The sequence below is a fragment of the Felis catus genome, chromosome B4 (assembly GCF_018350175.1).
Source record: "Felis catus isolate Fca126 chromosome B4, F.catus_Fca126_mat1.0, whole genome shotgun sequence".
Lineage (NCBI taxonomy): Eukaryota > Metazoa > Chordata > Mammalia > Carnivora > Felidae > Felis > Felis catus.
In genome coordinates, this window is record NC_058374.1 from 103,041,064 (window position 1) to 103,068,867 (window position 27,804).

Here is a 27,804-nt window from a genome sequence, read left to right on the forward strand (position 1 = left end):
AAAGATGCTATGACCAGAATGCCATTTCAGATTAGATAGTGTTGAACTTAGAAGATGAGAATCAACTCATATTTTACAGCTCTTCTCCTATGTGAATCGAGCTCTTTAAAGCATGTCAGCTTTCTCTACAGCCAACCAATAGGGAATAGAGGGAGGAAAATAACTATTGGGAAGAAACTTTCCATATTTGCTAGTTATGTAACCTTATAAGTCATTTAAACTTGCCTTAGTTTCTTCATCACTGAGGAAAAGAAAATGCCTTTTTGAGAAGATTCTTGGGATGATCAGTTGTGATAATATAAAAATCCTTTAGAGTGTATTTCTAAACAAATGTAAAGAAAGCTAAAAAGACCTACTGTCTTCCCTAAAATATAACTTGTAACTATATATAACTATATAACTTACATTTACAAAAATAAAATCTGGGTCTGGTAAGGTACCCACCTTCTGGGTATCTTTTAGATACTTTTTGTTTTCAACTTTGAATATTAATTTACATACAATAAACTATCCACTTAGAGTACATGGTTTGATAAGTTTTGACAGTTGTATATATTCAGAAAACAACTACAATCAGGATCCAGAATATTTCTATTGCCTCTAAAATATTCTTTGTGTCCTTTCCAGTCCGTCTACCCCAGATCCCAGAGAAATGCTGAGTACTATCCCCAAGCATGCAGGTACAGTATGCAGTAACAGTTTTGCAGGAATAAATACAAACACAAGCAAATGGTAATCCTTGAAAAATATGAATGCTTCTAAACACAAAAAATAATGCTTTCTTACCTGAGTTTCTTTCTTGTTGGATCCTTCTTCTGTATCTGATTGTTGCTCTTGTTCATTTTCATCACTCTAAAATAGATTGTCACTTTACTTTAGAAAAGTAGAAATATATTTCAAACAGTTGATATTTAAATATTTTAGGGCTTTTCTAATTTAAAATGACCTTGAGAAAAATCTACCCAGCAACAGATCAAAAGGAAAACTGATTTTTAAGTGGGAATTTTCCTACCCTGTTTAGAGGAAGTCTATTTTGTCCGCATGACACAATTTAAGTAGGTTAGCATACATGGTGAAAAAAGACCATCTACCTAAAAACAAAATGTAAGAAACATTCACAATGGGGATGAAGAAACTGGAGCCTTAGCAGAAGAAAGAAGGTATTCCATTTTATATTGTAATGATGCTACATGTGCTTTAATAGTTAAATGAACTATTTAGACACTCAATTATAAGGAGGCAGCAAAAATAGGAAGTCCATTGTATTAAGTAAAAAGAGTTAGATTCTATAAGCTTGCAAGATTTATGCAGAAATCCTATCACGTGTAGGTAGTTCATCCATCTGGAAATTTCTTGGAAGTTTACAGCACACCAAATAGAAAATCAAGGTCTCAGATGGCTAAAAGCCTAGAATCCCAGACTATGGGAATATTCTAGTGTAAGGCCTTGAACATCTCAACAAACCTTAAAGGGCTGAAAAAAAAGGAAAGGGAAATTTCCATTCACAGATATCTAGCTCAGGCTCACTATAAAAATGCCACAGGCTTAAAAAAAAATGCCATAGGCTTTAAAACAAGATCACCCTAGTTGCATATTGGTATAGCTATTTTCAGCGTGACTGAGGGTAAATTTATTAAAATTTTTTGAGCCATACTTACCTTACCCATAGGGGATAAAAACTTTATAGAATTATGGAGCACGTAGGTGGCTCAGCTGGTTAAGAGTCTAACTTCAGCTCAGGTTATGATCTCATGGTTAATGAGTTCAAGCCCAGCACTGGGCTCTTTGCTGTCAGCACAGAGCCTGCTTCGGATCCCGTCTCCCTTTGTCTGCCCCTCCCCTGCTTGCACGTGTGCTCATGCTCTCTCTTTCTCTCAAAAATAAATACACATTAAAGAAAAAAACTTTATGGAATTATTCTAAGGATTAGAGGAAATCTTTGTATATAGGCTATCATACTGTCACCTAGCAAAAATAATGTGTGAAGTTACTAAGTGACCAGGAAAAATCAATGGTGCTGCTGCTAGTATTATTTATTAATATAAACATATTCATATAAAAATATGAATTCCACATAATGAACTGATTATTTTTAAGCACTGCAGTTTCATGGCAAAAAACAGAAACTAGAAATTTACAAAGTGGGGAGGTTCAGAGGTCCAAAAAAGTGATAATAAAAAAAGGGGGAGGGAGCCTAATAATAAAAGAGATTAAAAACCTGCCTAACTATGCACCACCCTTTCTTTGACAAAGCCCTTTGTTCTTTTTGTATATGATCTGATATAGGTTCAAATGTGGCTACAAAGGAGAAAGAAGACCTGTGCTTGATGGCTGATTAGAATACAATTCAATGTAGGCTTAAGTTAAAAAGATGAATATTGCCAATATGAATCCCAGGAAGGATTTTTACAATGGTAGTTAAGGGTAGGATTCCAGAAAGTGAAGTTCTGAAGGGAGAACTGATCTGAATAAAACTGGGGAAAAAGAAATACTATATAATAAACACAGCTTTGTCTATGAATCTCCTAAGACAGATGACTTATTAAGAAGGTAATTTTAAGTAATAAGAACTAGTATGTTAGGGTGCTAAGACTGTGAGGTTTTATTTTACTGCTACTAAAATGTTAATGGGCAATCAATTAAAATCAACCAGACATCAGATACTTTCTGATGAAGAAAGATACCTTGCCAGAAGAATTCTGAAACAATCAGATCAGTTCTCTACCTGGTAGCTGCCAAACAGTAAAATGGTAGTTATCAATTTAAAGGAAATATAAAAAAACACATTAATGTGTTAAACTACATTTCAGGGATATGACAACCCAGTTCATTCAAAAATAACTGTTAAGGAGGGGTGCCTTAGTGGCTTAGTTGGTTAAGTGTCCGACTCTTGATACTGGGTCAGGTCATGATCTTGTGGTTTGTGGGTTTGAGCCCCACGTCGGGCTCTAACAGCTTGGAGTCTGCTTGGAATTCTCTCTCCCTCCCTCCCTCCCTCTCTCTCTCTCTTTGTCCCTATCCCACTTGTGCTTGCTCTCTCTCTTTCAAAATAAATAAATAAACAACAACAAAAAATAATTTTAAGAAAAAAAATGGGAGGGAGAAACTGATTAAAAGAGGCTTTAAAGACATAATTAATCACCATGTATAATCCCTATTGTATTCCAATCAAACCAGAAGTACAACAACAAACCATTTATGGTGTATACGAGTTAAATGGACATTAAAACTGACTGGATATTCAATATTAAGGACTTATTGTTAATTTATTTAACAAAAAAATGCGGGCATGGTTTTGTGATCATTTGTTGCATGGCAACACATATTGTGATTATTTTTATTACTTAAAAAAATACAATTTTAATAATTTTTAAAAAGGAATACTTCCTCTTAAAAATACATACTAAAGTTTTTTAGATGAAATAATCTTCTGCAGATTTTCTTCAATAATATGGGAATTGGTGAGGTGGTAGGGATTTAGCTTAAACAATGGGTGGGATAATTATACTTCTCTGCTACTTTTGTAGGTTTGATTTTTCTGTAGTAAAAATTAAAAGAGAGGTGCCTGGGTAGCTCATTTGGTTAAGCATCGGATTCTTGATCTTAGCTCAGGTCTTAATCTCAGGGTGGTGAGTTCAAGCCCTGTTTTGGGCTCCACGCTGGGGGTGGAGCCTACTTAAAAAAATAAAATAAAAATTAAAAGAAAAAATGGAAAAAAAACCCCAAGAGTCCAAATAAAACAACTCAAACAGATTATGTTTGCCCTTCTATAGTTATATGTTCTATTCAAACAGCATAAATTTCACATTAACTGTGCTACCCCACAGTTCTTTCTCCTGTATAATATGAATAGCAACGTCAGACATATATACAATCAGGGATAAGGGAAAAAAATAAAATTTTGTAAGCCAAAACACTACTTCTATCAAACATCACTTGAGATCTGTTATATATATTGTAGCATCATATTCATGAAAATGGGTTAAATGTAAAGCATCTTAAGGAGTTCTAGGAAGATGGTGAAGTAGGATCATGAGCTCACTTCCTTCCATGGACACAGAGGCAACAGCTACATATAACTCACTCTGAGAACAACTTGAAAATTAGCAGAACAGGTCTTCCAAAGCTAAAATCATAGAGAAGCCACATTAAGAAGGGTAGGACGGACAACCCACAAATGAGAGGGATGATACAGGTACAGAGGTCCTACAAGGGGGCCAAGCCTCACATTAGGCACTCCTTACCCTGGGGATCTGCACAGGGTAGATGAGCCTCCGTAACTTCTAGCTTTGAAAATCATCAGGGCTTAACTGCAGAAGAGCCAGAGGGCTGTATGGAAACTGATGCTTTACTTGCAAAGGGACACTGTACTCTGTCATTTGGTCTGAGACTCGGCACAGAAGCAGCAGTTTGAAAAGCACCTAGATTATGAAGATTTAGGGACTAATTTTAGGGCATGTGCTTGAGGGGCAGAGATTTATAGGAGCTTTCTCTGGGAAAGAAGGTACTAGCTAGCACCATTTCCAACCCCCTCTGCCTAGCTGGCCAAAGGGGCCAGTTCTGACACCCTCTATCTTACCTTATGCTCACCCAACCCGAGCTTTCCCTGTGGACGGTCCCCATTCATTCCACCCGTATTGGCAGGTACCCCTTCACAGTGACTCCTGCTGTGCAATACCTGGTGAACAGTCGTGGTCAGGACTGATGTCCCCAGAAAACAATTACTGCCCATCACACCTAGCAGGCAGCCTGGTGGTGACTGGAGCACATTCAAAGGAGGAGAGCCAGCCCTGTAGCTTCAGCCAGCTAGGATGAGGGCCAGCCCACCCACCAACACCCCTGGAGCACTCATGGCCTAGTTAAAACAGAAGAGTGCACCCAGGTCACACAGGGGATACACTGGAGTGTCTGGTTCTGTTGACGGGTGGTCAGAAGGGTCATGTTACAGGGCACCACAAAACCCTTTCTACACAAGGCCACTACTTTCTTTTTTTTTTTTTTTTTTTTTCAATGTTTATTTATTTTGGGACAGAGAGAGACAGAGCATGAACGGGGGAGGGGCAGAGAGAGAGGGAGACACAGAATCGGAAAGAGGCTCCAGGCCTGAGCCATCAGCCCAGAGCCTGACGCGGGGCTCGAACTCACGGACCGCGAGATCGTGACCTGGCCGAAGTCGGACGCTTAACCGACTGCGCCACCCAGGCACCCCAAGGCCACTACTTTAAGACCAGAAGGCATGGCTGACCTACCTAATACAGAGAAACAAACACGGAGAGTAGGACAAAATGAGGAAACAGGAGTTATGTTTCAAATGAAAGAATAAGACAAAACCTCAGAAAAAGAACTAAATGAAATGGAAATAAACAATATACCTGATACAGAGTTCAAAGTAATGGTCATAAAGGTGTTCACTGGGCTTGAGAATAATGGATGAACTCAGTGTGAACTTCAACAAAGAAAAATATAAAAAAGAACCAATCAGAGCTGAAGAATACAGTAACTGAAATGAAAAATACATTAACATCAACAGCAGATTAGAGAATGCAAAATAATTAATCAGCCATCTTGAAGACAGGGTAGTAGAAAGCACCCAAGCTAACAAAAACAAAAAGAAAAAATGAGGATAGGTTAAAGGGACCTCTGGGACAACATCAAGCATTATGTGAACTAACATTCACATTATAGGAGTCCCAGAAGGAGAAGAGAGAGAGAAAGAGACAGAAAACTTATTTTAAGAAATAATAACTTAAAACCTCCCTAACCTGGGAAAAGGAGCAGACATCCAGGTCCAGGAAGCACACAGATCCCCAAACAAGAGGAATTCAAGGAGGTCCACACCAAGATATATAATAAATAAAACATTAAAAATTAACAGTAAAGAGAATCTTTTCTTTCTTTCTTTTTTTTTTGAGAGACAGACGAGGGTGGGGAGGGGCAGAGGAAGAGGGAGACAGAGAATCCTAAGCAGGCTCCACATCCAGTGTGGAACCCCAAGCACGGTCCCATGATCTCACAATCATGAGAAATCAAGAGTCAGACGCTTAACTGACTGAGCCACCCAGGGGCCCCAATAAAGAGAATCTTTAAAATCAACTAGTTTTGGGGCGCCTGGGTGGCTCAGTTGGTTAAGCGTCCGACTTCAGCCAGGTCACAATCTCGAGGTCCGTGAGTTCGAGCCCTGCGTCGGGCTCTGGGCTGATGGCTCAGAGCCTGGAGCCTGTTTGCGATTCTGTGTCTCCCTCTCTCTCTGCCCCTCCCCCGTTCATGCTCTGTCTCTCTCTGTCCCAAAAATAAATAAACGTTGAAAAAAAAAAATTTAAAATCAACTAGTTTTGTACAAGGGAAACCCTGTAATGTTATCAGATTATTTTTCAGCAGACACTTTACAGGCCAGGAGGGAGTGGCATAATATATTCAAAGTATAGAAAGGAAAAAAACCTACATCCAAAAGCTTACTTTACCTAGAAAGGTTATTAATAATTGCAGGAGAGATAAAGAGTTTCACAGACAAACAAGTTAAAGGACTTTATCACCACTAAACTAGCCTTATAAGAAATGTTAAAGAGACTTCTATAACTGGAAAAGAGATAGCCATAACTAGAAATAAGAAAATTATAAAAGGAAAAAATGTCACTGGCTAATATATGAAGATTAAAAAAACAAAAGTAGTAAAAATTAATTATATCTACACACAGTAGTTAAAGGACACACACAGAAAAAGAGAGGAAATAATATGTCATATATATAAATATGGAGGAAGGAGTAAAAAAACTTTTAGAATGTGTTTGAACTTGGGGTGCCTGAGTGGCTCATTTGGTTAAGCATCCGGCTTCAGTTCAGATCATGACTTTGAGCCCCACATCAGGCTCTCTTCTGTCAGTGTGGAGTCCACTTGGGATCCTCTATTTCCTTCTCTTTGCCCCTCCCCTGCTGGTGCTCTCTCTCTCTCTCTCAAAAATAAATAAACATTAAAAAAATGTGTTTGAGCTTAAGCGATGACCATTAACAAGATAAACTGCTACATACATAGAATGTTATAAACCTAAAATAGATACACAGAAATTGAAAAGAAAATAATTCAAGCATACCATGAAAGAAAGTCATCAAATCCAAGGGAAGAGAGTAAGAGAAGAAACAGAGAACTATAAAAAGAACCAGAAAACAATGAACAAAACTGCAGTAAGTACATACCTATCGATAATTACTTTAAATATAAATGGACTAAATGCTCTAATGGAAAGACAAAGGATGACTAAATGGTTAAAAAAATAAGACTCAACTACGTGCTGCCAACAAAAGACTGATTTCAGATCTCAAGGCACACACAGACTAAAAGTGAAGGGATAGAAAAAAAATATTCCATGCAAATGGGGGGGCGGGGGGAGCCGAGATGCAATACAAAGATCAGACAAACGAGACTTAATTTTTTTCTTTTGTGTTTATTTTTTTCATTTTTGAGAGAGAGAGACAGAGAGAGACAGAGAGAGCAAGCGCAAGCAGGGGAGGGGCAGAGAGAGAGAGAGAGAGAGAGAGAGAGAGAGAAGACACAGGATCCAAAGCAGGCGGCTCTGTGCTGTCAGCACAGTCTGATGCAGGGCTCGAACTCTTGAACCGTGAGACTATGACCTGAGCTGAAGTCAGTGCTTAACCAACTGAGCCACCCAGGCACCCCAGACAAAAGAGACTTTAAAACAAAGACTGGTAGGGGTGCCTGGGTGGCTCAGTCAGTTGGGTGTCCGACTTTGGCTCAGGTCATGATCTCGCAGTTCATGAGTTTGAGCCCCGCCTCAGGCTCTGTGCTGACAGCTCACAGCCTGGAGCCTGCCTCAGATTCTGTGTCTCCCTCTCCCTCCACCCCTCCTATGCTCAAGCTCTGTCTCTCTTGGTATCTCAAAAATAAATAAATGTTAAAAAAAAAAAAAAAAAAAGAAGAAGAAGAAGACTGTAGGGGGACTTGGGTAGCTCAGTCAGTTAAATGTCCCACTCCTGATTTTAGCTCAGGTCATGATCACATGGTTCATGAGATCAAGCCCTGCTGGGGGCTCCGTGCTATCAGTGAGGATTGGGATTCTTGGGATTCTCTCTCCCTCTCTTGCTGCCCCTCCCCAACTTGCACTCGCTCTCACAAAATAAACATAAAAAAATAAATAAATAAAACAAAGACTGTAGAAAGAGGCAAAGAGGGCATTACATAATGATAGAGATCAATTCAAGAGGAGAATAGAAGAATTGTAAATATCTATGAACCCACATAGAAGCACCTAGAAACATAAAGCAAATATTAACAGACATAAAGGACATAACTGAAAATCATACAACAGTAGGGAACTTTTAGTACCCTACTTATATCAATGGACAGAGCATCGAGAAAGAAAAGTCAGTGGTTTTGAATGACACATTAGACAAGATGGGCTTAACAGATGTATACAGAACACTCTATCCAAAAACAAAATTCATGGAAGTATTTTCAAATGTACATGGAACATTCTCAAGGACAGATCATGTTAGGCCACAAAACAAGTCTCAATAAATTTAAGATTGAAATCTTATCAAGCTCTTTTCTGACCAAAATAGTATGAAACTAAAATCAATGACCACAAACACGTGGTAAACAGTATGCTACTAAACAACCAATGGGGTCAATGGAGAAATCAAAGAGGAAATAAAAAATTGCCCAGAGATAAATGAAAAGGGAAATAATGGTTCAAAATCTTTGGGATACAGAAGCAATTCTAAAATGGAAGTTTATAGCGATACAGACCTACTTCAAGAAACAAGAAAAGTCTCAATCAAACTTTACACCTAAAGGAATTAAGAAAAGAACAAATGAAGCCCAAAGTTAGTAGAAAAAAGGGAATTATAAAGGTCTGAGCAGAAATAAATGAATACAGACTAAAAAACAACAGAAAAGAGCAATGAAACTAAGAGCTGGTTTTTTAAAACTCGTCCAGCCTCATCAAAAAAAGAGAATTGAAATAAAATATAATATGAAAGAGAAGTTACAATGGACACCACAGGAGTACAAAGAATAAGAGACTACTAAAAACAATGACATGCCAAAAAATTAGACATTCTAGGAGAAATGGACATTTCTAGAAACATATTATCTTCTAAGACTAAATCAGGGAGAAGTAGAAAATCTGAACAGACTGATTATAGTAATGATATTGAATCCGTAATCAAAAAATGCCTGGTAAAGAGTGAAGTCCAGGATCAGATGGCTTTATAGGTGAACTCTACCAAAGATTTAAAGAGCTGATACCTGGCACAAAAACAGACACATAGACCAATGGAATAGAATAGAAACCCTGGAACTAGACCCACAAACGTATGGCCAACTCATCTTTGACAAAGCAGGAAAGAACATCCAATGGAAAAAAGACAGCCTCTTTAACAAATGGTGCTGGGAGAACTGGACAGCAACATGCAGAAGGTTGAAACTAGACCACTTTCTCACACCATTCACAAAAATAAACTCAAAATGGATAAAGGACCTGAATGTGAGACAGGAAACCATCAAAACCTTAGAGAAAGCAGGAAAAGACCTCTCTGACCTCAGCCGTAGCAATCTCTTACTCGACACATCCCCAAAGGCAAGGGAATTAAAAGCAAAAGTGAATTACTGGGACCTTATGAAGATAAAAAGCTTCTGCACAGCAAAGGAAACAACCAACAAAACTAAAAGGCAACCAACGGAATGGGAAAAGATATTCGCAAATGACATATCGGACAAAGGGCTAGTATCCAAAATCTATAAAGAGCTCACCAAACTCCACACCCGAAAAACAAATAACCCAGTGAAGAAATGGGCAGAAAACATGAATAGACACTTCTCTAAAGAAGACATCCGGATGGCCAACAGGCACATGAAAAGATGTTCAGCGTCGCTCCTTATCAGGGAAATACAAATCAAAACCACACTCAGGTATCACCTCACGCCAGTCAGAGTGGCCAAAATGAACAAATCAGGAGACTCTAGATGCTGGAGAGGATGTGGAGAAACGGGAACCCTCTTGCACTGTTGGTGGGAATGCAAATTGGTGCAGCCGCTCTGGAAAGCAGTGTGGAGGTTCCTCAGAAAATTAAAAATAGACCTACCCTATGACCCAGCAATAGCACTGCTAGGAATTTATCCAAGGGATACAGGAGTACTGATGCATAGGGCCACTTGTACCCCAATGTTCACAGCAGCACTCTCAACAATAGCCAAATTATGGAAAGAGCCTAAATGTCCATCAACTGATGAATGGATAAAGAAATTGTGGTTTATATACACAATGGAATACTACGTGGCAATGAGAAAAAATGAAATATGGCCTTTTGTAGCAACGTGGATGGAACTGGAGAGTGTGATGCTAAGTGAAATAAGCCATACAGAGAAAGACAGATACCATATGGTTTCACTCTTCTGTGGATCCTGAGAAACTTAACAGGAACCCATGGGGGAGGGGAAGGAAAAAAAAAAAAAAAACAGGTTAGAGTGGGAGAGAGCCAAAGCATAAGAGACTGTTAAAAACTGAGAACAAACTGAGGGTTGATGGGGGGTGGGAGGGAGGAGAGGGTGGGTGATGGGTATTGAAGAGGGCACCTTTTGGGATGAGTACTGGGTGTTGTATGGAAACCAATTTGTCAATAAATTTCATATAAAAAAAAAAATAAAGAGCTGATACCTATCCTTCCCAAACTATTCTAAAAAACAGAAGAGGAAAGAATGTGTCCTTATAGAATTCATTCTATAAGGCCAGGATTACCCTGATACCAAAATCAAACAAAAACACTACAGAAAAAGAAAATTATAGAACAATATCACTGGTGAACATACATGCAAAATCCCTCAACAAAACATTAGCAAACCAAATACATCAAAAGGATCATTCACCATGATTGAATGGGACTTATCTTAGGGATGCAAAGGTGCAATATAAAAATCAGTCAATATGATACAACATATTAACAAAATGAAGGATAAAAATCATGATCATCTTGGTACAGAAAAAGTATTTGACAAAATTCAACATCCTTTCATGATAAAAATTTTCAACCCAGTGGGTTTATAGGAAACATACCTCAACATAATGAAGGCCATAGATGAAAAACCCATAGTTAACATCATACTTGACAGTGAAAAGCTAAACGCTTTTCTTCTACGATCAGAAACAGGACAAGGATGTCTATCTACTCTCACCACTTTTATTCAATATAGTACTATTGGAATTCCCACCCACAGCAATCAGACAAGAAAAGGAAATGAAAGACATCTAAATTATCAAGAAAGAAGTAAAGCCATCACCATTTGCAGATGACATACCATATATAGAAAACTCCGAAGATGCCACCAAAAAAATAGAGTAAATGAATTCAGTAAATTGCAGGATACAAAATCAATATGCAAAAATGTTGCATTTCTATACATTAATAATGAACTAGCCAAAAGAGAAGTAAAGAAACTATGATGAAAGATAACACAAAGAGATGAAAAGATATACCATGCTCATGGACTAGAAAAATACTGCCAAAATGTCCATCCTATCCAAAATATTATGGTGCTGTCACAAATACAGACATACAGATCAACAGAACAGAAAAGAGAAGCCAGAAATAAACCCACGTGTATATAAGTTAATTAATCTTCAACAAAGCAAAAGAATATATAATAAGGAAAAGACACTCTCGTCAATAAATGGTGCTGGAAAACTGGACAGCTACATGCAAAAGAATGAAACCGGACCACTTTCTTATACCATTCACAAAAATAAACTCAAAATGGATTAAAGATCTAAATGTAAGACCAGAAACCATGAAACTCCTAAAAGAAAACATAGGCAGTAAACTCTTGGCTATCAGCCTTAGCAATAGTTTTTTGGATCTGTCCCCTCAGGCAAAGGAAACAAAAGCAAAAATAAACAACTGGTGCTTATCAAATTAAAAAGCTTTTGTACAATGAAGGAAACCATCAGCAAAATGAAAAGGCAATTTACTGAATGCAAGCAGATACCTGCAAACGATATTATCTGGTAAGGGGCTAATATTCAAAAAATATAAAAACCTTGTATAACTCAACCAAAAAAAAAAAAAGTCCAATTAGAAAATGGGCAGAGGACTTGAAAAAACATTTTTCTAAAGAAGACACATAGAGAGGCACCTGAGTGGCTCAGTCAGTTAAGTGTCAGACTCTTGGTTTTGGCTCAGGTTTGTGAGTTGCAAGTCCCGCATCAGGCTCTGTGCTGACAGCGCAGAGCCTGCCTGGGATTCTCTCTTTCCCTCTCTCTCTGCCCCTACCCTGCTCTCTCTCTCTCTCTCAAAATAAATAAGCTCAAAGAAGACATAAAAAGAGCCAGAAGACACATGAAAAGATGTTCAATATCACTAATCATCAAGGAAATGCAAATAAAAACCACAATGAGATAACATCTTGCACCAGTCAGAATGATTAGCATCATAAAGAAATAACAAGTGCTAGCAAGGACATAGAGAAAAGAGAACCTTTGTGCACTGCTGGTGGGAATGCAGATTGGTGTAGCCACTATGGAAAACACAACGGAGCTTCCTCAAAAAATTAAAAATAGAAATACCATGTGACCCAGTAATTCCCCTGCTGGGTAATTTACCTGAAGAAAACCCAATCACTAATCCTTAAAGACTATTCATCCCCATGTTCATTGTAGCATTATTTACAATAGCCAAGGGAAGGAAGCAACTGTTCATCTACAGATAAATAAAAAAGATGCGGAAATAGATACAATGGAATATTATGCATCTATAAATAGAAAAAAAGAAATCTTTCCATTCACAACATGGATAGACCTAAAGGGTATTATACTAAAAGAAATAAGCCAAACAGAGAAAAACAAATACCACATGTTTTACTTTCATGTAGAATCAAAAAGCCCCCAAAATTAACAAACAAAAAACCAGAAACAGACTCATAAATACAGAGAACAGACTGATTGTTGCAAAAGGGGGTAAGGGTGGGAGATAGGTGAAATAGGTGAAGGGGATTAAGAGGTTCAAACTTCCAGTTATAAGTCAAGGTGATAAAAAGTACCACATAGTGAGTGAATATAGTCAATAATATTGTACTAACTTTGTATAATGAGACGGTAACTATACTTACTGCGGTGGGCATTTTGTATATAATTGTTGAATCACTATGTTGTATACTTTGAAAGTAATATATAATAATAATAAAAATATGTAAAACATCATTCTTTCAAAAATCTCCAAGATAAAGCAGCACTTCAGCCACTATACACTAATATATATATTATTTTTAATAACATCCATTATTATTTTTATTCCAAAATTGGGACAGAACTGCTTTTTAGTAATACCAAAAATCTAAGTACTCATTAACTATCCTAATAAAGAAGAACTTTTCTGATTTAATAACCGGACTCAAAATTCAGTGATGAGCTAAAAGCACACGTAATCTGAGGCATGTAAGAAATTGTTAGTATGTACTTCTAGAAAGATTAAGTATACTATCAAGTAGCTATATTTTAATAGGTTCTCACATCTTGTGTCCAAAATGAAACTCCCGTAGATCTCCTTTTCTCTCTTGGTCGTCGTCGTTCTCGGATTGATTTCGGTTGTGATTTATCTTCTCCTTCTTTTTCCTCTTCTCTCTTTTCTCCTTCTGTTAAGGATTATAATGAACCACATGGTAGCAACGTATTTTGACAGTATTTTATAAGAAAAATGTAGTAATTATATTTCAAAATCAACCTCCTTTATAAAGGCTTCTAAAATTTTCCAGTCAGAATTATTTTTGCCCCCTCAGCATTCCTATAAAACACTTGGTTTAGACATGTATTTGTATCTCCCATTAGACAGGTTCTTGATCAAGACAAGAACTAATTTTTATTATTTCATTTTCCTAGTGCCTGAAACAAAACATCTGCCAAAAGACATACTTAATAATATTTGCTGAACAGAAAATAATTGAATCCTATGAAGAAAACAGGGCTCGAGTTATTAATGTTTGATAGGGGGTTACTATACCCAAAGTTAACACTTCGAAGAAAACAAACAGTTCTTAATGATGGAACAGCTAGCAGACATAGAACGAGTTTTTCAGTTTCTGTTTCTACCAATCCTCATTCGGTAGCAGAATAAATACAGTATTCATTTCATTTCTATTAGATAGTATCTAAGAACAAACTCTTTTTTTCTGGAAAAAATATTTATCTTTTAAAACATGTCAACATAAAATGTAGTCTTGGGGTGCCCGGGTGACTCAGTTGGTTAAGGGTCTGACTTTGGCTTAGGTCATAATCTTACGGTTCATGGGTTTGAGCCCCACATCAGGCTCTGTGCTGACAGCTGAGAGCCTGAAGCCTACTTTGGATTCTGTGTCTCACTCTCTCTCTCTCTCTCAAAAATAAACAAACACTAAAAAAAATTTTTTTTAAAAAATAGTCTCAAAATTTGTTTCCTTCTTACGATAGTTAAAATAGCTTTAGACTTATATTCTATAAAGGGGCCTTCACGGGGCGCCTGGGTGGTGCAGTCGGTTAAGCGTCCGACTTCAGCCAGGTCACGATCTCGCGGTCCGTGAGTTCCAGCCCCGCGTCGGGCTCTGGGCTGATGGCTCAGAGCCTGGAGCCTGTTTCCGATTCTGTGTCTCCCTCTCTCTCTGCCCCTCCCCCATTCATGCTCTGTCTCTCTGTCCCACAAATAAACGTTGAAAACAAAAAAAAGGGGGGGGCCTTCAAATAGGTTTTAAAAAGTAGACATCTATATGGAACAACGTAATGTTAGAAATTATTTCTAAAAGTCTCCTTCCTGTGCCATTAGCAAAGAGTCACAGCAAAAGAAATTTCAAAATTATAGTGCCAACAAGTTTTTTTAGAATTGTTTTTGGAATTGGTTTAGAGCAAAGATCTCAAACTCCAATGCATATAGTGGCCATCCAGATAATATAAATGGATAAAATGGGCCAGGAGGGCACTATTCCAAGGGGTGAGGGGCTGTAACTTACTCCTTGCCTCTAGCCAATCATTGATATGTGAGAATTAGAAACAGTGTTGCTAAATCTTCCCACTTTTCAATAGAAGATGAAAATCTAAACTTTTATGCAAATATCCCTAATTTTCAAAGTTGGCTCAAGGTTTTTACAAACCATTATGTGAGCCTCACGCTTAGTATTTTAAAGAACTGAAATATCTCAATGACCAAAAAAAGAAAAGTCAGCTGAAAATTGGGGAAAACTTAATTTTTCTGAAGTTTATCCTTCATGATTACTGATATTATCATGACTAATACTGTGGGATTTTCTTTTAAAATATAAAACGCCTACAATTAGAAATAATTTTATTTAGTACCAATCTCTTAATTAAAGTAGGAATTATTAAAATTTAAATAGGAAGTTTATATGAAAAAATAAGAAATGTTAATAGTGATTATCAATATGCCAACATATCACTGAAAAAGAAATCTATTTCTCAAGAAATAAGCATAAAAACCATTTTGTTTTAGCAAGGACACTACATGTTTTAAGTGATTTTAGTTTAAAACAATTCACATATAAAAAATTTAAAGATATGATCCAATAGGCAAGAAGTAACTTCAGGCACTAATAAACAGCTCCTAGAAATAGTCTCCCACCAGTTCTTCTATGCTGACTTTTCTATGTTGGTGTACATAATGCTTTTTGTGAAGTCTTAAATTATAAAGATATATGTAACAATGCCAGACTACATAATTTCCTATTTTTATTTTCTACTCTTCTTATTTTTGACCATCATCTTCTTTTTGAAAGAAAAAATGGAATGACTCCCAGTTTAGAAAAGTTGTTTCTTTTCTGTAGAACTATAAATTAGAAAAAAAAAATTCAAAGGATCATTTGAAGGAAACAAAGGTCTTCTTACCTCTTTCATTTTCTTTTGTTAATCCTCTGGAGTAAGCGGAAGTTATACCTACAAGACTATTTGGCCTGTTTAGTTGACTTGAAGCATAGAGTGAACTGCTCATGGTAGAAAGTGAAGAGGATGGGGTGGTAGAACTTGAAGTGGATACTGGTCTGTAACGCTGGTAAGTCTGTGAAATATTAAAATTAATTCCCACGTAAAATATTTAACAGTTAAAAACATCTAAACACAGGTTCATTTTGAAAGAAAAATAACATTCTAATCATCTCAAAATAATTCAGATTTCTGGTCCTTTGGAGTATTTTGTATATAGTTCATCGGTATATAAATCTCTTGTATACTGAAAGTCACAAAACTAGTCATACCATTTGACCTAGCTGTGTTGGTGGTACACTATTACCTCATCATATGTTCTGGAGTACTTTTGTTTATATTCATCTTCTCTAGATGTTTCTGACTCCTTCTTTTCTTCTTGCTTCTCTTTATCCTGTTTTTCTTTTTCTTCTTTTTCTTTTTCTTCATTTTCTTGTTCTCTGGTTCGGGTAGAACGACTTCTTCCTATTGTTTTTTCAGCTTCCTGAAGATCAGTCAGTGTTACTCCCTGTACATTAAAAAGGTAAATTTAAGAATGAGAAGCAGTATAGCTTGTTTCAAAGAAATATTTTATAAGTAGACAAATTTAATATGAATGTATTGGAAGTCAAATACACGTTTGGAATTGGTTTCCAAATTCGAACAAAATTTTTAGTGGGCAAGTCACATTCATTCTATGAAGAATCATCATGAGCAAGCACAGTAATAGGTACTGGAAAAGACAAAATACATGTAAGAAATAGTCTATATTTAAGAAATTAAAAAAAGGGGAGGAGATGACAGTACTATCACATGAATATGAATATAAATATTCCTAAGAAGTACAAAGAAGGAAAAGCTGATATATACATTGTTTATACACTGAATTTATATGTACTTCTGTTTTATATATATATATGTAAAAACATAAATATATACATACAACATGTATAACATATATATGTATATATATGTATAATACATATGTATAAACACATACATACGTATTTACTGAAAAAAATTTCAGTAAAGAAATAATTTTTAAAGGATAAGCCTTAAAGAACAGGTGAGATTTCAAAAAGTAAAGGTACAAAGGCAGGAAGAATATGTTAAGACCTTAACAAACAGTTCAGCTTGAAATGAAATACTAATAAAAGTAAGGATCAAGGAGTTGAATCTGGACTTTGGAGCACCTCAACTATGGGAAAGGATAGACACAAAATGATATAGTAGATATAATTAGAATGGCAAAGAGTTTAAGGAGATGCTAACTAGACTGAGTGACATTTTCCTGGTACTTGCACATTAGCTGTTTGAAATACCTAATACAATAGACCTATTCCCCACAACTCCAAATATTTACAGAATTCTTTATTAATTATTAGACATCATATTAATTCATTAACACGCATCGAGTACTCTGTGCCAGACACCATCTAAGAAACAAAAAGTAAATATGCAAAGAGATACAAAGGTGTATGCCAATTAGATTAAATATAATACTAACATTAATTAGATTAAATGTAATATACAAAAGGCTAGGAAAGAATTACTAAAGCAATCTTTAAGATTTCCTCACATTATATACTAACATCAGTCTTTTCTTTTTTCTTTTTTTTTTTTTTTTAAGTTTTTAAAAAATTTCTTTAAATAATTTCTATACCCAACACGGGGCTTGTACTCACAACTCCAAGAACAATAGTCACATGCTCCTCTGACTGAGCCAGCCAGGTGCTCCAATGACATTAATATTTTCATAGAGAAGTGAAAAAGAGAAAGGCAATTTGAAGCTTTATATATTATACACATTAAACATACCTGTGTTGATCTTCTAGACTGTCTTGCTTGTCTAGATCTTGCTTTTCTTTGGGATTCAGACTCTTCATCTCTAACAGGAGTGAGGTATGATCTACAGTAATAAATAAAAATTGTTAGTTGGATATACAGTATCTGTGAATTACATACGAATGTATGAATGAATACACGGTAAGCATTTTAGTTTAAGAAAAAGTCTCCAAAAATGGTTTCATTCATCACGAAAATTCAACAATGCAATCTGATAAAGTTTTAGATTGAAAATAATCAGTATTAACTTATATTTTTCAAGTTCTTCCTAACCACAGTTTTGTTTTTTTTCTTTTGAAAAGCCATGTGATGAGTCCTCTTAGTCCCTTTGCTGGTTCCCTGCAATACCATGCTAGATGATACGTGAGGGCTAAACTCTAGACTGTCAATGTCTTTTCATGGTTAGAATGGTTAGGAGTGAAGGCAACATTTAACATATGGGATGACTAGTGAGCAAGCAACACTCCCTGCACTCCTGTCACTGCATTTATTAATGATGCTTTTGGCAGACATCATACTCTTGTTCACACTTTGAGTCATCTAAAAATTCAAGTATTTTTATTCATAAACTGCTTTAAAATCAGCATCCTACTCTTGGTTACTGATTTTCTAATATAAAAAGAACTTGACCTTTATCTTCACTATATCTGATCTTATCAATTATCAATCTTATCAATCACTTCACTATATTTGATCTAAGCCTATGCCCCATCCTGTCTAAGGATATGCACAATTTCAAAAGCATATGTCCATGTCAAGAGATTAATAACTAATTAAAGGGTTGAATAAGAAAAGACAGAGCCATGCAAGACACAGAAAATAACTTCCCTCCAATGATCAATGTTACTTGGGAAGTTCAACTGTTAATACTTTATTTAGTTATATTACAATCTAATTCACATTTCTCATACAATACTCAGAAATAGAATATTTCTATTGTCTATGCTGTTAATTAATTTATCTAGTTTATATCACCTGCCCCTCCCCTTTAAAAAGCTCAACTTTTTAAAAGGGTTCTTTTTTTAGATTTACTATGCTTTCCAATTTTTAACTCGTTCTGTTCTTTAAACTTCCTGAAACTATTCATATATCCATAACAAACTTTAGAATTTATTCTCGGTTTTATGCCTTATCTTTTATTCTTTCTATGTGTCCTTTAAAGCTCTAGGTTCAAAGAACACAACACACCTCCAACTCCTTAGAATCATTTCAGTTTCTTCACAATTCTTTTAGAGAGCCCCATTCCTTTTGATTTCTCTGTCTTTCGCTTCACACTCTTAAGTTTTTAGAAATCTGTCTGAAACTAGAATACATGATTTATTATTCCTAGGATTCACCTCCTTGAATCCTAAGATGACAAGGTCACTTGTCAACCAAAATCCTCGTTGCCTCAATTCCATCAACTAACTCTTACTTATTGGTTAAAGTACTAGAGGACAGGTTCTCTGTGTTGCTTCTACTCTAATTACAGATCAACTTTAAGCAAGGTAAGTCAAGAACTTCTCAGGAGGGTATTTTTACTTGACTGAGACATCCAACAAACTTAGAGAAAGATGAAAATCCTCTCACTACTTTACTTTGACTTAAGTTGTTTTTTTCATCTGGTTTGAGAAAATATCACCTATTTTCTCTATTTGGTTGAATAACCTAGGGCACTATTTCATAATGACATAACTTATTTTTTTTCTCTTTATCCATATGTTTTCATCTCTAGGTTTCTAGAATATCCTGGGGGTGCCTACGTGGCTCAGTCGATTAAGCATCTGACTTAGGCTCAGGTCATGATCTCATGGTTCATGAGTTTGAGCTCCACACTGGGCTCTGTGCTAACTGTTTGGAGCCCAGAGTTTGCTTCAGATTCTGTGCTTCCCTCTCTCTCTGCTTCTCCCCCGTTTGCTCCTTCTCCCTCTCAAAAATAAACATTAGAATATCCTGAAAGATTATGTCTTTTTGCTACTATACTAGCACTACATATATCTCATAAATCGGGCACACCCCACATGATTCAAGCATTGAAGAGTTCTATTTTACCAAATTTGGTTTCTATGAAAATACTGGTACAGATTTAAGTTTATAACCTTAAGTTTCACTTTTTTTTAAGTTTAATTATTTGAGAGAGAGAGAGAGCATGAGTGGGAAAGGGTAGAGAGAGGGACAGAATCCCAAGCACGCTCTGCACTATCAGCACAGAGACTGATGCAGGGCTTCAACTCACAAACCATGAGATCATGACCCTAGCCGAAGTCAGGCACTTAACCCATTGAGCCAGCCAGGTGCCCCTAAAATTTTAATGTTTTAAAAAATTACATTTCTAATTATTTGGTCTGTTGCTTTTAATTTGTCCTCCTGAAAGTGTAGGGCAAGAAAAAAATTCACTATATACAACTTTCTTTCTTTCTTTTTAAGTTTATTTTTATTTTCAGAGAGAGACAGAGAGCAAGCATGGGAGAGGCAGAGAGAAAGGGAAACAGAATCTCAAGTAGGCTCCATGCTATATCAGTGCCGAGCTCAATGCAGGGTTTGATTCCACGAACCATGAGATCATGACCTGAGCAGAAATCGAGAGTCAGATGTCTAACTTACTGAGCCACCCGGGTGCCCCGGGTACATAAAGCATTTTAGTTACCAGCATTTCTTTAGTTTGACTTTCTTTTAGAGATTCTGCAACATATGACTTCATCTGTACCAATGCACAGATCCAGAGAGATGAATACAACTGGTTAGGATGCCTGTCCTCTTGATGGCCCAGAATGCTCAAGCTACACTAAGCTTGATACTTCTCTTTCTCCTACTATTTCTTAATTTTCATCTTGTCTGTATATGAACTCTTGTGAATTTTAAGCTTTTTATTTAGATACAACCATTATTCCCTACTTTTGTAACAACTCCAGTGATTTCTCTGGGACAAGTCATTTTAAAGGTGAAAAAGAGTAATAATAAACTTGTTATTACAGGTTTAGTTTAAGAAAATTAATTCCAGAATAGAGTGAGGAGCTTGTTTATTCTGGAAGTTGGTTATACATATTTGGAAAATGTTATACATTCTAACCATCTCCAGGAAAATCACAACATGTTAAAGGCTCCGAGAACCACCAAGGAAGAAACCTGTTTAACCGTAACTATGTATTTCCTAAGATTATTAAGTAGAACATACTTTTATGGTACACCTGTTACATGTGGAAAAGTGCTCTGTGAAACATCAATTTGGAAAATATGGCCCAATGGCCATTTTTTTTTAGCAATTCATTTGGTACTTACTTATGCATCCACTGTCCCTATGCAATGTATTGCTTTTTGGACTTCTCCCAGACGAGGAGAAGAAAAGAATAAAAGAAGATGAAACCTTAATGTGGTAGCAAATCTGGTTAAACAGAAAAACTAGAACAGCTCAGATGGCTGCATGTATCACTTCAGTATTTCAAGGGCTGCTCTGAAAGTAAGCATGAACATGGACTACTGAATCTGACTCCTCTATGTAATGGTCAAAATTTTCACATATAGTTTACGACAGGGAAATCTGCATTGCCATTTGTTCTTTTAATCCCCATGTTCTGCAAACAGAACTAATCAACCAGCACACTCTCTTCAAATGAGCCTCACTACTTTTTCAACAGTTTCAAGTTGCCATAAAAGTTAAATCTCCCTATCATATCTGGTTTAACATATGTAGGTTAAGGGGATAAAAATTACTAGTCAAAAGACTTATACTATCGGTTTCTGTTCATTTAAATTTTCCTTACATTTGCTCCAAATCAGCATAAAAATCTAGCCTATCAATTTGTAATATACAATATGTTTCCTATTATTTTAAGAGTCCCCATCTGGCATTCAGTTCCTTCTCCTCTCTTGGGGTTCTTGTATAGAGCAGACCTCTGTGAATTAAACGTAGACAAGAAAGTTAATTCACATATTTTGTGTTTAATTAAAAAGAGCTGATCAAAAAGATAGCAGAATATATCAAACTCTACTGCTGCCTCTCCCCTCCCGCCCCCCCAGTTTATTTATTTTGAGGGAAACAGAGACAGTGTGAGTAGGGGAGGGGCAGAGGGAGAGGAAGAGAGAATCCCAAGCAAGCTCTGCACTGGTAGCCCGACGCGGGGCTTGAACTCATGAAACTATGAGATCATGACCTGAGCCAAAACCAAGAGTTGGACGCTTAACCGACTGAGCCATCTAGGCCCTCCTCTATTGTTGCCTTTAAAAAAAAAGAAAGAAAGAAAGAAAGAAAGAAAGAAAGAAAGAAAGAAAGAAAGAAAGAAAGAAAGCAAGCTTATTTATTTATTCTAAGAGAGAGAGAAAGTGCAAGAGCAGGGGAGGAGGAGAGAGAGAGAGGGAGAGAATACCAAGCAGGCTCTGCATTGCCAGCAGAGCCCGATGTGGGGCTTGATCCCACAAACTGAGCTACCCAGCTGCCCCTCAAACTCCACTGCTGCCTTAACTTACTATATCATACTACATCTCTTTCTTAAAACTATATAGGGTGCATAATTTTACTCCTTAGTAGTCTTAGATGGCTTACAATTTTCTGAGCTACTGAAAGGTTATTATTTTTAAAATAAGGATTTTCTAATAATTCCAATTATTCTATTTATTATTTCACTGATTTATTGGTTGAAATATATTTATTTATAATATTTATATTTTGGGTAATCAACAAATAATATCTTTAAAAAACTGAAAACAACCCTTCTTTTTCATTCAGCTTTTTTCCTTGCAGAGGGAAGATAAATGAGCAAATGCAAGCTGGCTGAGCCAAGGGAAAAAGGTGGAGGAGAATAATTATACAAAGCAACAGTTCCACATGAATTCATGTTACAAACTTGAACTTGTTAGTAAGATACTGCTTTGTATTTTGAAAAGACTGGAGAATTAGAAACACTTAAAAAATGAAAGAATTTGCTATCATGCTATTTAAAGCTAACTTTTCTTCTCTACTTCCCACTCTGCTACCACTATTAATCCATTGGAAATCTTAACAAAAACAGAAAATCCTCATCCAATCCTAATCAATAAAAACAAATTCAAGAATAGAATAGTGGAATTTAATAGTGAGTTTCGTAACTTTAAATAACATCTGAAAGTATATATGTGAGGATACCTAAAATAGCATAGATGTATTAACTTATCTTTTTAGCCACAATACATACTTAAATCATAATATATACATTTTGAGGATAAATATTCAACTATACACATTTCAAAACCATTAACAAAATTTAATTGAAAGACAAACAGAAGAGGTCAACAATGTATTCAAAACTGCAAACAATTACTTGACGTGAAACAAAACACAAACATTATTATTGCAAACATCACTGAAAATGAGTAAGACAAACAAAATTTCTGTAATATACACCAGGGAAAATGTCAACAGATACATTTTGTTTCTTATGCTATAAAATTTGTTCTGTTCTATTAATATCTCCAAATATTTAATTCTCAATTTAATGTCTTCCAGGATTAATTCAAAGAAGCTGAAACTCAACTTTCTCCAACAAGTCTAGAAGTTAAAAATTATATAAATAAAATACTTATGTTACAGAAGAAGAAATTCTGACCTGGAGAGCATTCTAACCTTAGGATTAAAGGAGTAAAAAACCAACGATTCCTAACCTTTTCCCCTTAACTTCCCCTACTCCATAAAAGCAAAGTCCTCAAGTTGATTTTCACTCAAAAATAATGATGGCTGCCTATGATCTTCTAATTTCTGTTGGCTATGTGGTCTGACTTGAAAACACCTCAAAAGCCTAAAACTAACATTAATGTATAGAAAAATGAAGAATTATTAAAATACGGTATGACCTATACTGGTGTTCAAATCACAAAATGCTAACTGCTTATAATGGTTTTATAGAACTATCACTAAATCTTACCATAGAAATAGTAATAAAACATAATCATGCTGACAAAAAATAAAGATGCAATGATAGGAAAGAAAATGTTTAACATTTAAAAATTTAATGTTTTGTTACTTTTCATATATTCACCACGAATATTACTGTAAGGACATTAATAACTTACTACAGGCCATGTACTTTGATAAGCACCAGAGACAAAGCCTGTATATGAACACTACATGCCAGAACTATGACAGAGTTAATCTGGTTGGTATTTTAGTAAACAAACAAAACAAAATAAAAATCAAAACACCAGTTATGTAGCTAATTTAATCTCAAAGGAATAAAATACAAAAAAGGTCACATTTAGTTTTTTAAGATTTTTTTTTTCTCAAGAGGAAAAACAAAATTCAAAGCTAGTAACTATGCATGCTATAGCAGGAAAAACACTTGACTGATTCTCCTGTAATCTTGGGCCTCGCCTTAGTTCTCATTAAATAAAAGTGGAAAAGTCACTTAATATCTCTGGGTCTTAGTTTCTTATGTAAAGCAAGGGTATCACAAAAGAGGTAAGTTCCTTTCCACATCTGAAATTCCAAGCCAATTAGCAGCAGCATGAAGAAGTGAGCAACGCTCCTAACATTTAAGCATACAAAATAAATTCATAAATCCTTTAAAATATTTAATTAATGAATCCCTTTTATGTACTGAATTAAAACTAAGAGAACGTATTCAAAGTGCTTAAAAATGATTTGGTTTACACATATGCCCAAGAAGCCTTTCTTCAAGAGAATCTTAAAATGAAAAGTCTCGAAAGTAACAAAAACAGTTTAACATCCATCAAATTTTTTAATAATAGGAGGAAACAGAAGAATGAAAAATCTGTTTCTGTCATGTTACATCTAGTCTTCCATAAGTGTGACTGGGTGTGTTTAGATCTTCATCACAAAACCATCTTGAATGAAAACAACCACTAAAAAAAATGAAGATGGCTAAGAAGGCAAGTGTCTGGCTCACTTCCTTGAAACAAAAACATGTATTCTGTCAGAGGGAGTCACCAAGCCTAAATGCTAGTAACTGCCAATTACATCAGTTCATGTAGTTCTGAGCTGATACAGGTTATTTCACTTATTAACCTACTGAAGAGATGGTCACCAACTTGACAAGGTTAAGAGGCAAAACAAACAACTTTCAGCACTGGGCAAGATACATCAGCAGTTCTATTAGGACCTTTACACACCTGCGTCTCTCCCTGACCTCTGATGTGGAGGAGACAGTGCCAGCAGTAGTTGTAGTCAGGGTTGTGGTTGAGGCTGCAGCATTTACAACAGTTGGAGCAACAGGGATGGTCACTGCCGTAGGAACACTGTCCTTTTCTTTTTCAGTACTATCCTCAGCCCACAAACGATTTGAGGTACTATCGCATCATAAGCAGCAACACAAAAAGAGAAAAGGAAAACAGCTAAACAATGAAAGCACTTTCTAGCAGCTGAAACATGTGACTACAGGGATGGATTTTTTTAAAACATGAGGCAAGACATCTTTGAACTATGAACCAGAAGTCTCACCCAGAGCTGTCAAAGGGAGAAATTTACATTTTAAGCAGCCTGATTCAAGAAAAGTTAATAATTCAAGAACTTCGTTTTTCCCCAGACATGCATAATTGCCTCTTTTTGGAACCAATTTTTGCTTGTAAATAATTTTAAAAGGTAAATGAAAAAATCCAGAGCCCCACAATCTTCTAAACAAAAATGCATGCACATACATAAGCACACAGTAGGCCTGAACACAAAATGTTATCTGTGACTCACCTGCTTTGTGTGCCTGTTGAGGAAGAACCCGTTGTAATCTTTGTAGTAGTGCTTGTGCTGGAAAGCAGGCTTTTCTGAAGCCCAGCTGCAGAGGTAACTGTTGGTGTTGATGTGGTGCTTGGAACACTAGAACTAATCAAATCATCTTGTCTTCTACCAAAGGAGCAACTGAAGGAAAGAGTCATATCTATATAGGATGTGTCTGTATGTGTAGTCTACAGTTAAGGTCTATACATTACACAGATACACAAGGCTAGGAAAAAATCTAAAAAACTGTGTTCCTAAATACACCACCGGCTCCAGCACCAAGAGTTGCATCTACAACTTGCTAGAGTCTAGATGATTTCACTAATTTGGTAGTGTATCATTTTACTGCCTCCCACCTCCCTGGACAGGACTCAAACATGTTCTGATCTGATATTTTACGTTTCTGGAACTATTAACAGACCATATGGTCATGCCAGGCTGGGTCTGAGCAAAACACTTAGGTCTGGTTTTACTCAGGAAAAGTTAAGATCAACCTTTTTGAAGAAAAGTATTTTAGCAATGAGTCACATCCTTAGGAGTGACCCATGCCTATATTATAATTGCTCTTTTACTCTTCTTTTTGGTTGTTTTTAACAGAGAAAATATTTATGGTTTTTGTCCCCCCTCCTCTCCAATATGACATTACCAACATTTCAATTCAAGAAATTACCATCTCTCTGAGTTCTAAGAAAAGTGGAAACTTCCAGGTCACTAAATAATGCCCAGATCAATTAAGACACTGATCTATTTCAACTTCTCTAGTCATTTATATAAGGAGTTCCTTCTAAATATGCTACAATCTAAAAGATGCTTCCTAATATATCAAATCTAATTATACATAATACATATAAAAGTAAAAACAAATTTTCATCTACCTCTAAATATATATTCTGGACTTTTAAATGACGTTTTATTTAAACAATGAAAGCACGTATTTTCTTAATGATATTAAATTGAGGGCTCCAAACAAACTGTCTCATATTCTTATAAAAGAATGCATAAAAGTTACTTAAGAATTATATTACCTTTTATGGTAAGCTGATCCTTCATTAACTGAGCTATTCTTTTTGAGATCATCTTCCCATTTTCTTCTTGTATAGGAGCTACTCGTTCGTAAACTTGAAGAGTCTCTGTGAAAAGAGTATCTTTCAAATTCTGGTATATAATTTTAAAACAGGATTAAGAAAGCTGTCTATTAAAAAACATTAGTAGGAGCAGAAACTAGTAAAATCCCTTAAGAAAATACTTTGGAATATTTATTAAGAAATGAAAGTAATTCCAGTTCTAAGATTCTATCCCTAAGGTATAATCCTAACTACAGTGGGGAAAATTAAGATATTTACAGAAGTTTTACTTATGATCATAAAATACCAATTTAAATGTCCATATTTGGAGAGGGGAAATAGTTACTTAAACCTCAACAGACCTACTCTATGGAACATAATGCACTGATGAAAACCAACGCTTACTGAAGATATGTATGAACACATAAGACTACGTATGAGATGTGAGGTAAAAAAAAAAAAAAAAAAAAAAAAGTCAAGACACAAAACTGGATGTTATAACATGACTACAACTATATTTTAAAGTTCTCATACCCCATGTGCTGAAAATAGGAAGAAAGAAACTAAAATGTTGACAGTGATTAAGAGCTTTTTCTCCTTTCTTTCTCCTTTTCTGTGGGTTTCAACTATTTGGAGAGTCTGTACTAGATTAGTTTGTGACCTCATCTGGCACCACTGTCCCAACTACAATGTGTTTTGTTTTGATTTTGCCATTTCATGAATATACAAATCTGCATCTCCTCAGGACCTTCTATTTGGTGTTCTTCCCACAATCCATATATCCCACAGAGTTACAACAATGCTCATGTTTTCATTGTCATGCTAGGTAATAAAGATTTCATAGTAAAAACATAAAGCAAATCATAATGAATCCACCTGTTTTCTTTCTCTTCAATGTCAGACGTACTGGCTAGTCGTCTTGGTATTGTAGGTGCAACATATGCAAGCCTAGTTCCTTTACTATCTTTCTCCTACACAACAGGAAAAAAAATGAGTGAAAAATAAATCTGTGATTACAGGAACTGCTAAAAGTACTAAGGAAAGAGTATTCAACAATGTATAATTATACAATTACAATTATACAACCATAACAGTTTACTTTATAGTATTTCCACAGCTTCTACCTATACTCTTTAAAATTAATGTCTATTAATAGTTAAATACTTTAAGTGCCAGAGGACAGCCTGTTCAAACCGATTTTCTTTTCTTTCTCCTTTAATCTAGAATTAGACAATATTTTAATATAAGGAAAAAAATTCCCATTTTAATGACTTTTTCT

The 27,804-nt window shown here is 35.8% G+C and overlaps 1 protein-coding gene across 9 annotated transcripts in view; it reads right to left on the reverse strand.

Annotated features, from left to right (window-relative positions):
• Nucleotides 1-27,804, reverse strand: part of PPP1R12A (protein phosphatase 1 regulatory subunit 12A) — a 162,042-nt gene that overhangs the window by 21,665 nt on the left and 112,573 nt on the right. For 4 of the 9 annotated variants that reach the window (XM_006933907.5, XM_019835266.3, XM_019835268.3 and 1 more), the window contains exons 11-19: nucleotides 27,402-27,496; nucleotides 26,487-26,591; nucleotides 25,435-25,602; nucleotides 24,864-25,040; nucleotides 17,760-17,850; nucleotides 16,270-16,470; nucleotides 15,870-16,038; nucleotides 13,515-13,636; nucleotides 787-852 (exon numbers count right to left, since the gene is read on the reverse strand). In XM_006933907.5, coding sequence (XP_006933969.1) covers nucleotides 787-852; nucleotides 13,515-13,636; nucleotides 15,870-16,038; nucleotides 16,270-16,470; nucleotides 17,760-17,850; nucleotides 24,864-25,040; nucleotides 25,435-25,602; nucleotides 26,487-26,591; nucleotides 27,402-27,496 — 1,194 coding nt within the window. Of the gene's footprint in view, nucleotides 1-786; nucleotides 853-5,372; nucleotides 5,447-13,514; nucleotides 13,637-15,869; nucleotides 16,039-16,269; nucleotides 16,471-17,759; nucleotides 17,851-24,863; nucleotides 25,041-25,434; nucleotides 25,603-26,486; nucleotides 26,592-27,401; nucleotides 27,497-27,804 lie in introns of all 9 variants that reach the window. The other 5 variants (XM_019835270.3, XM_006933908.4, XR_002159904.3 and 2 more) reach the window with 4 other exon arrangements.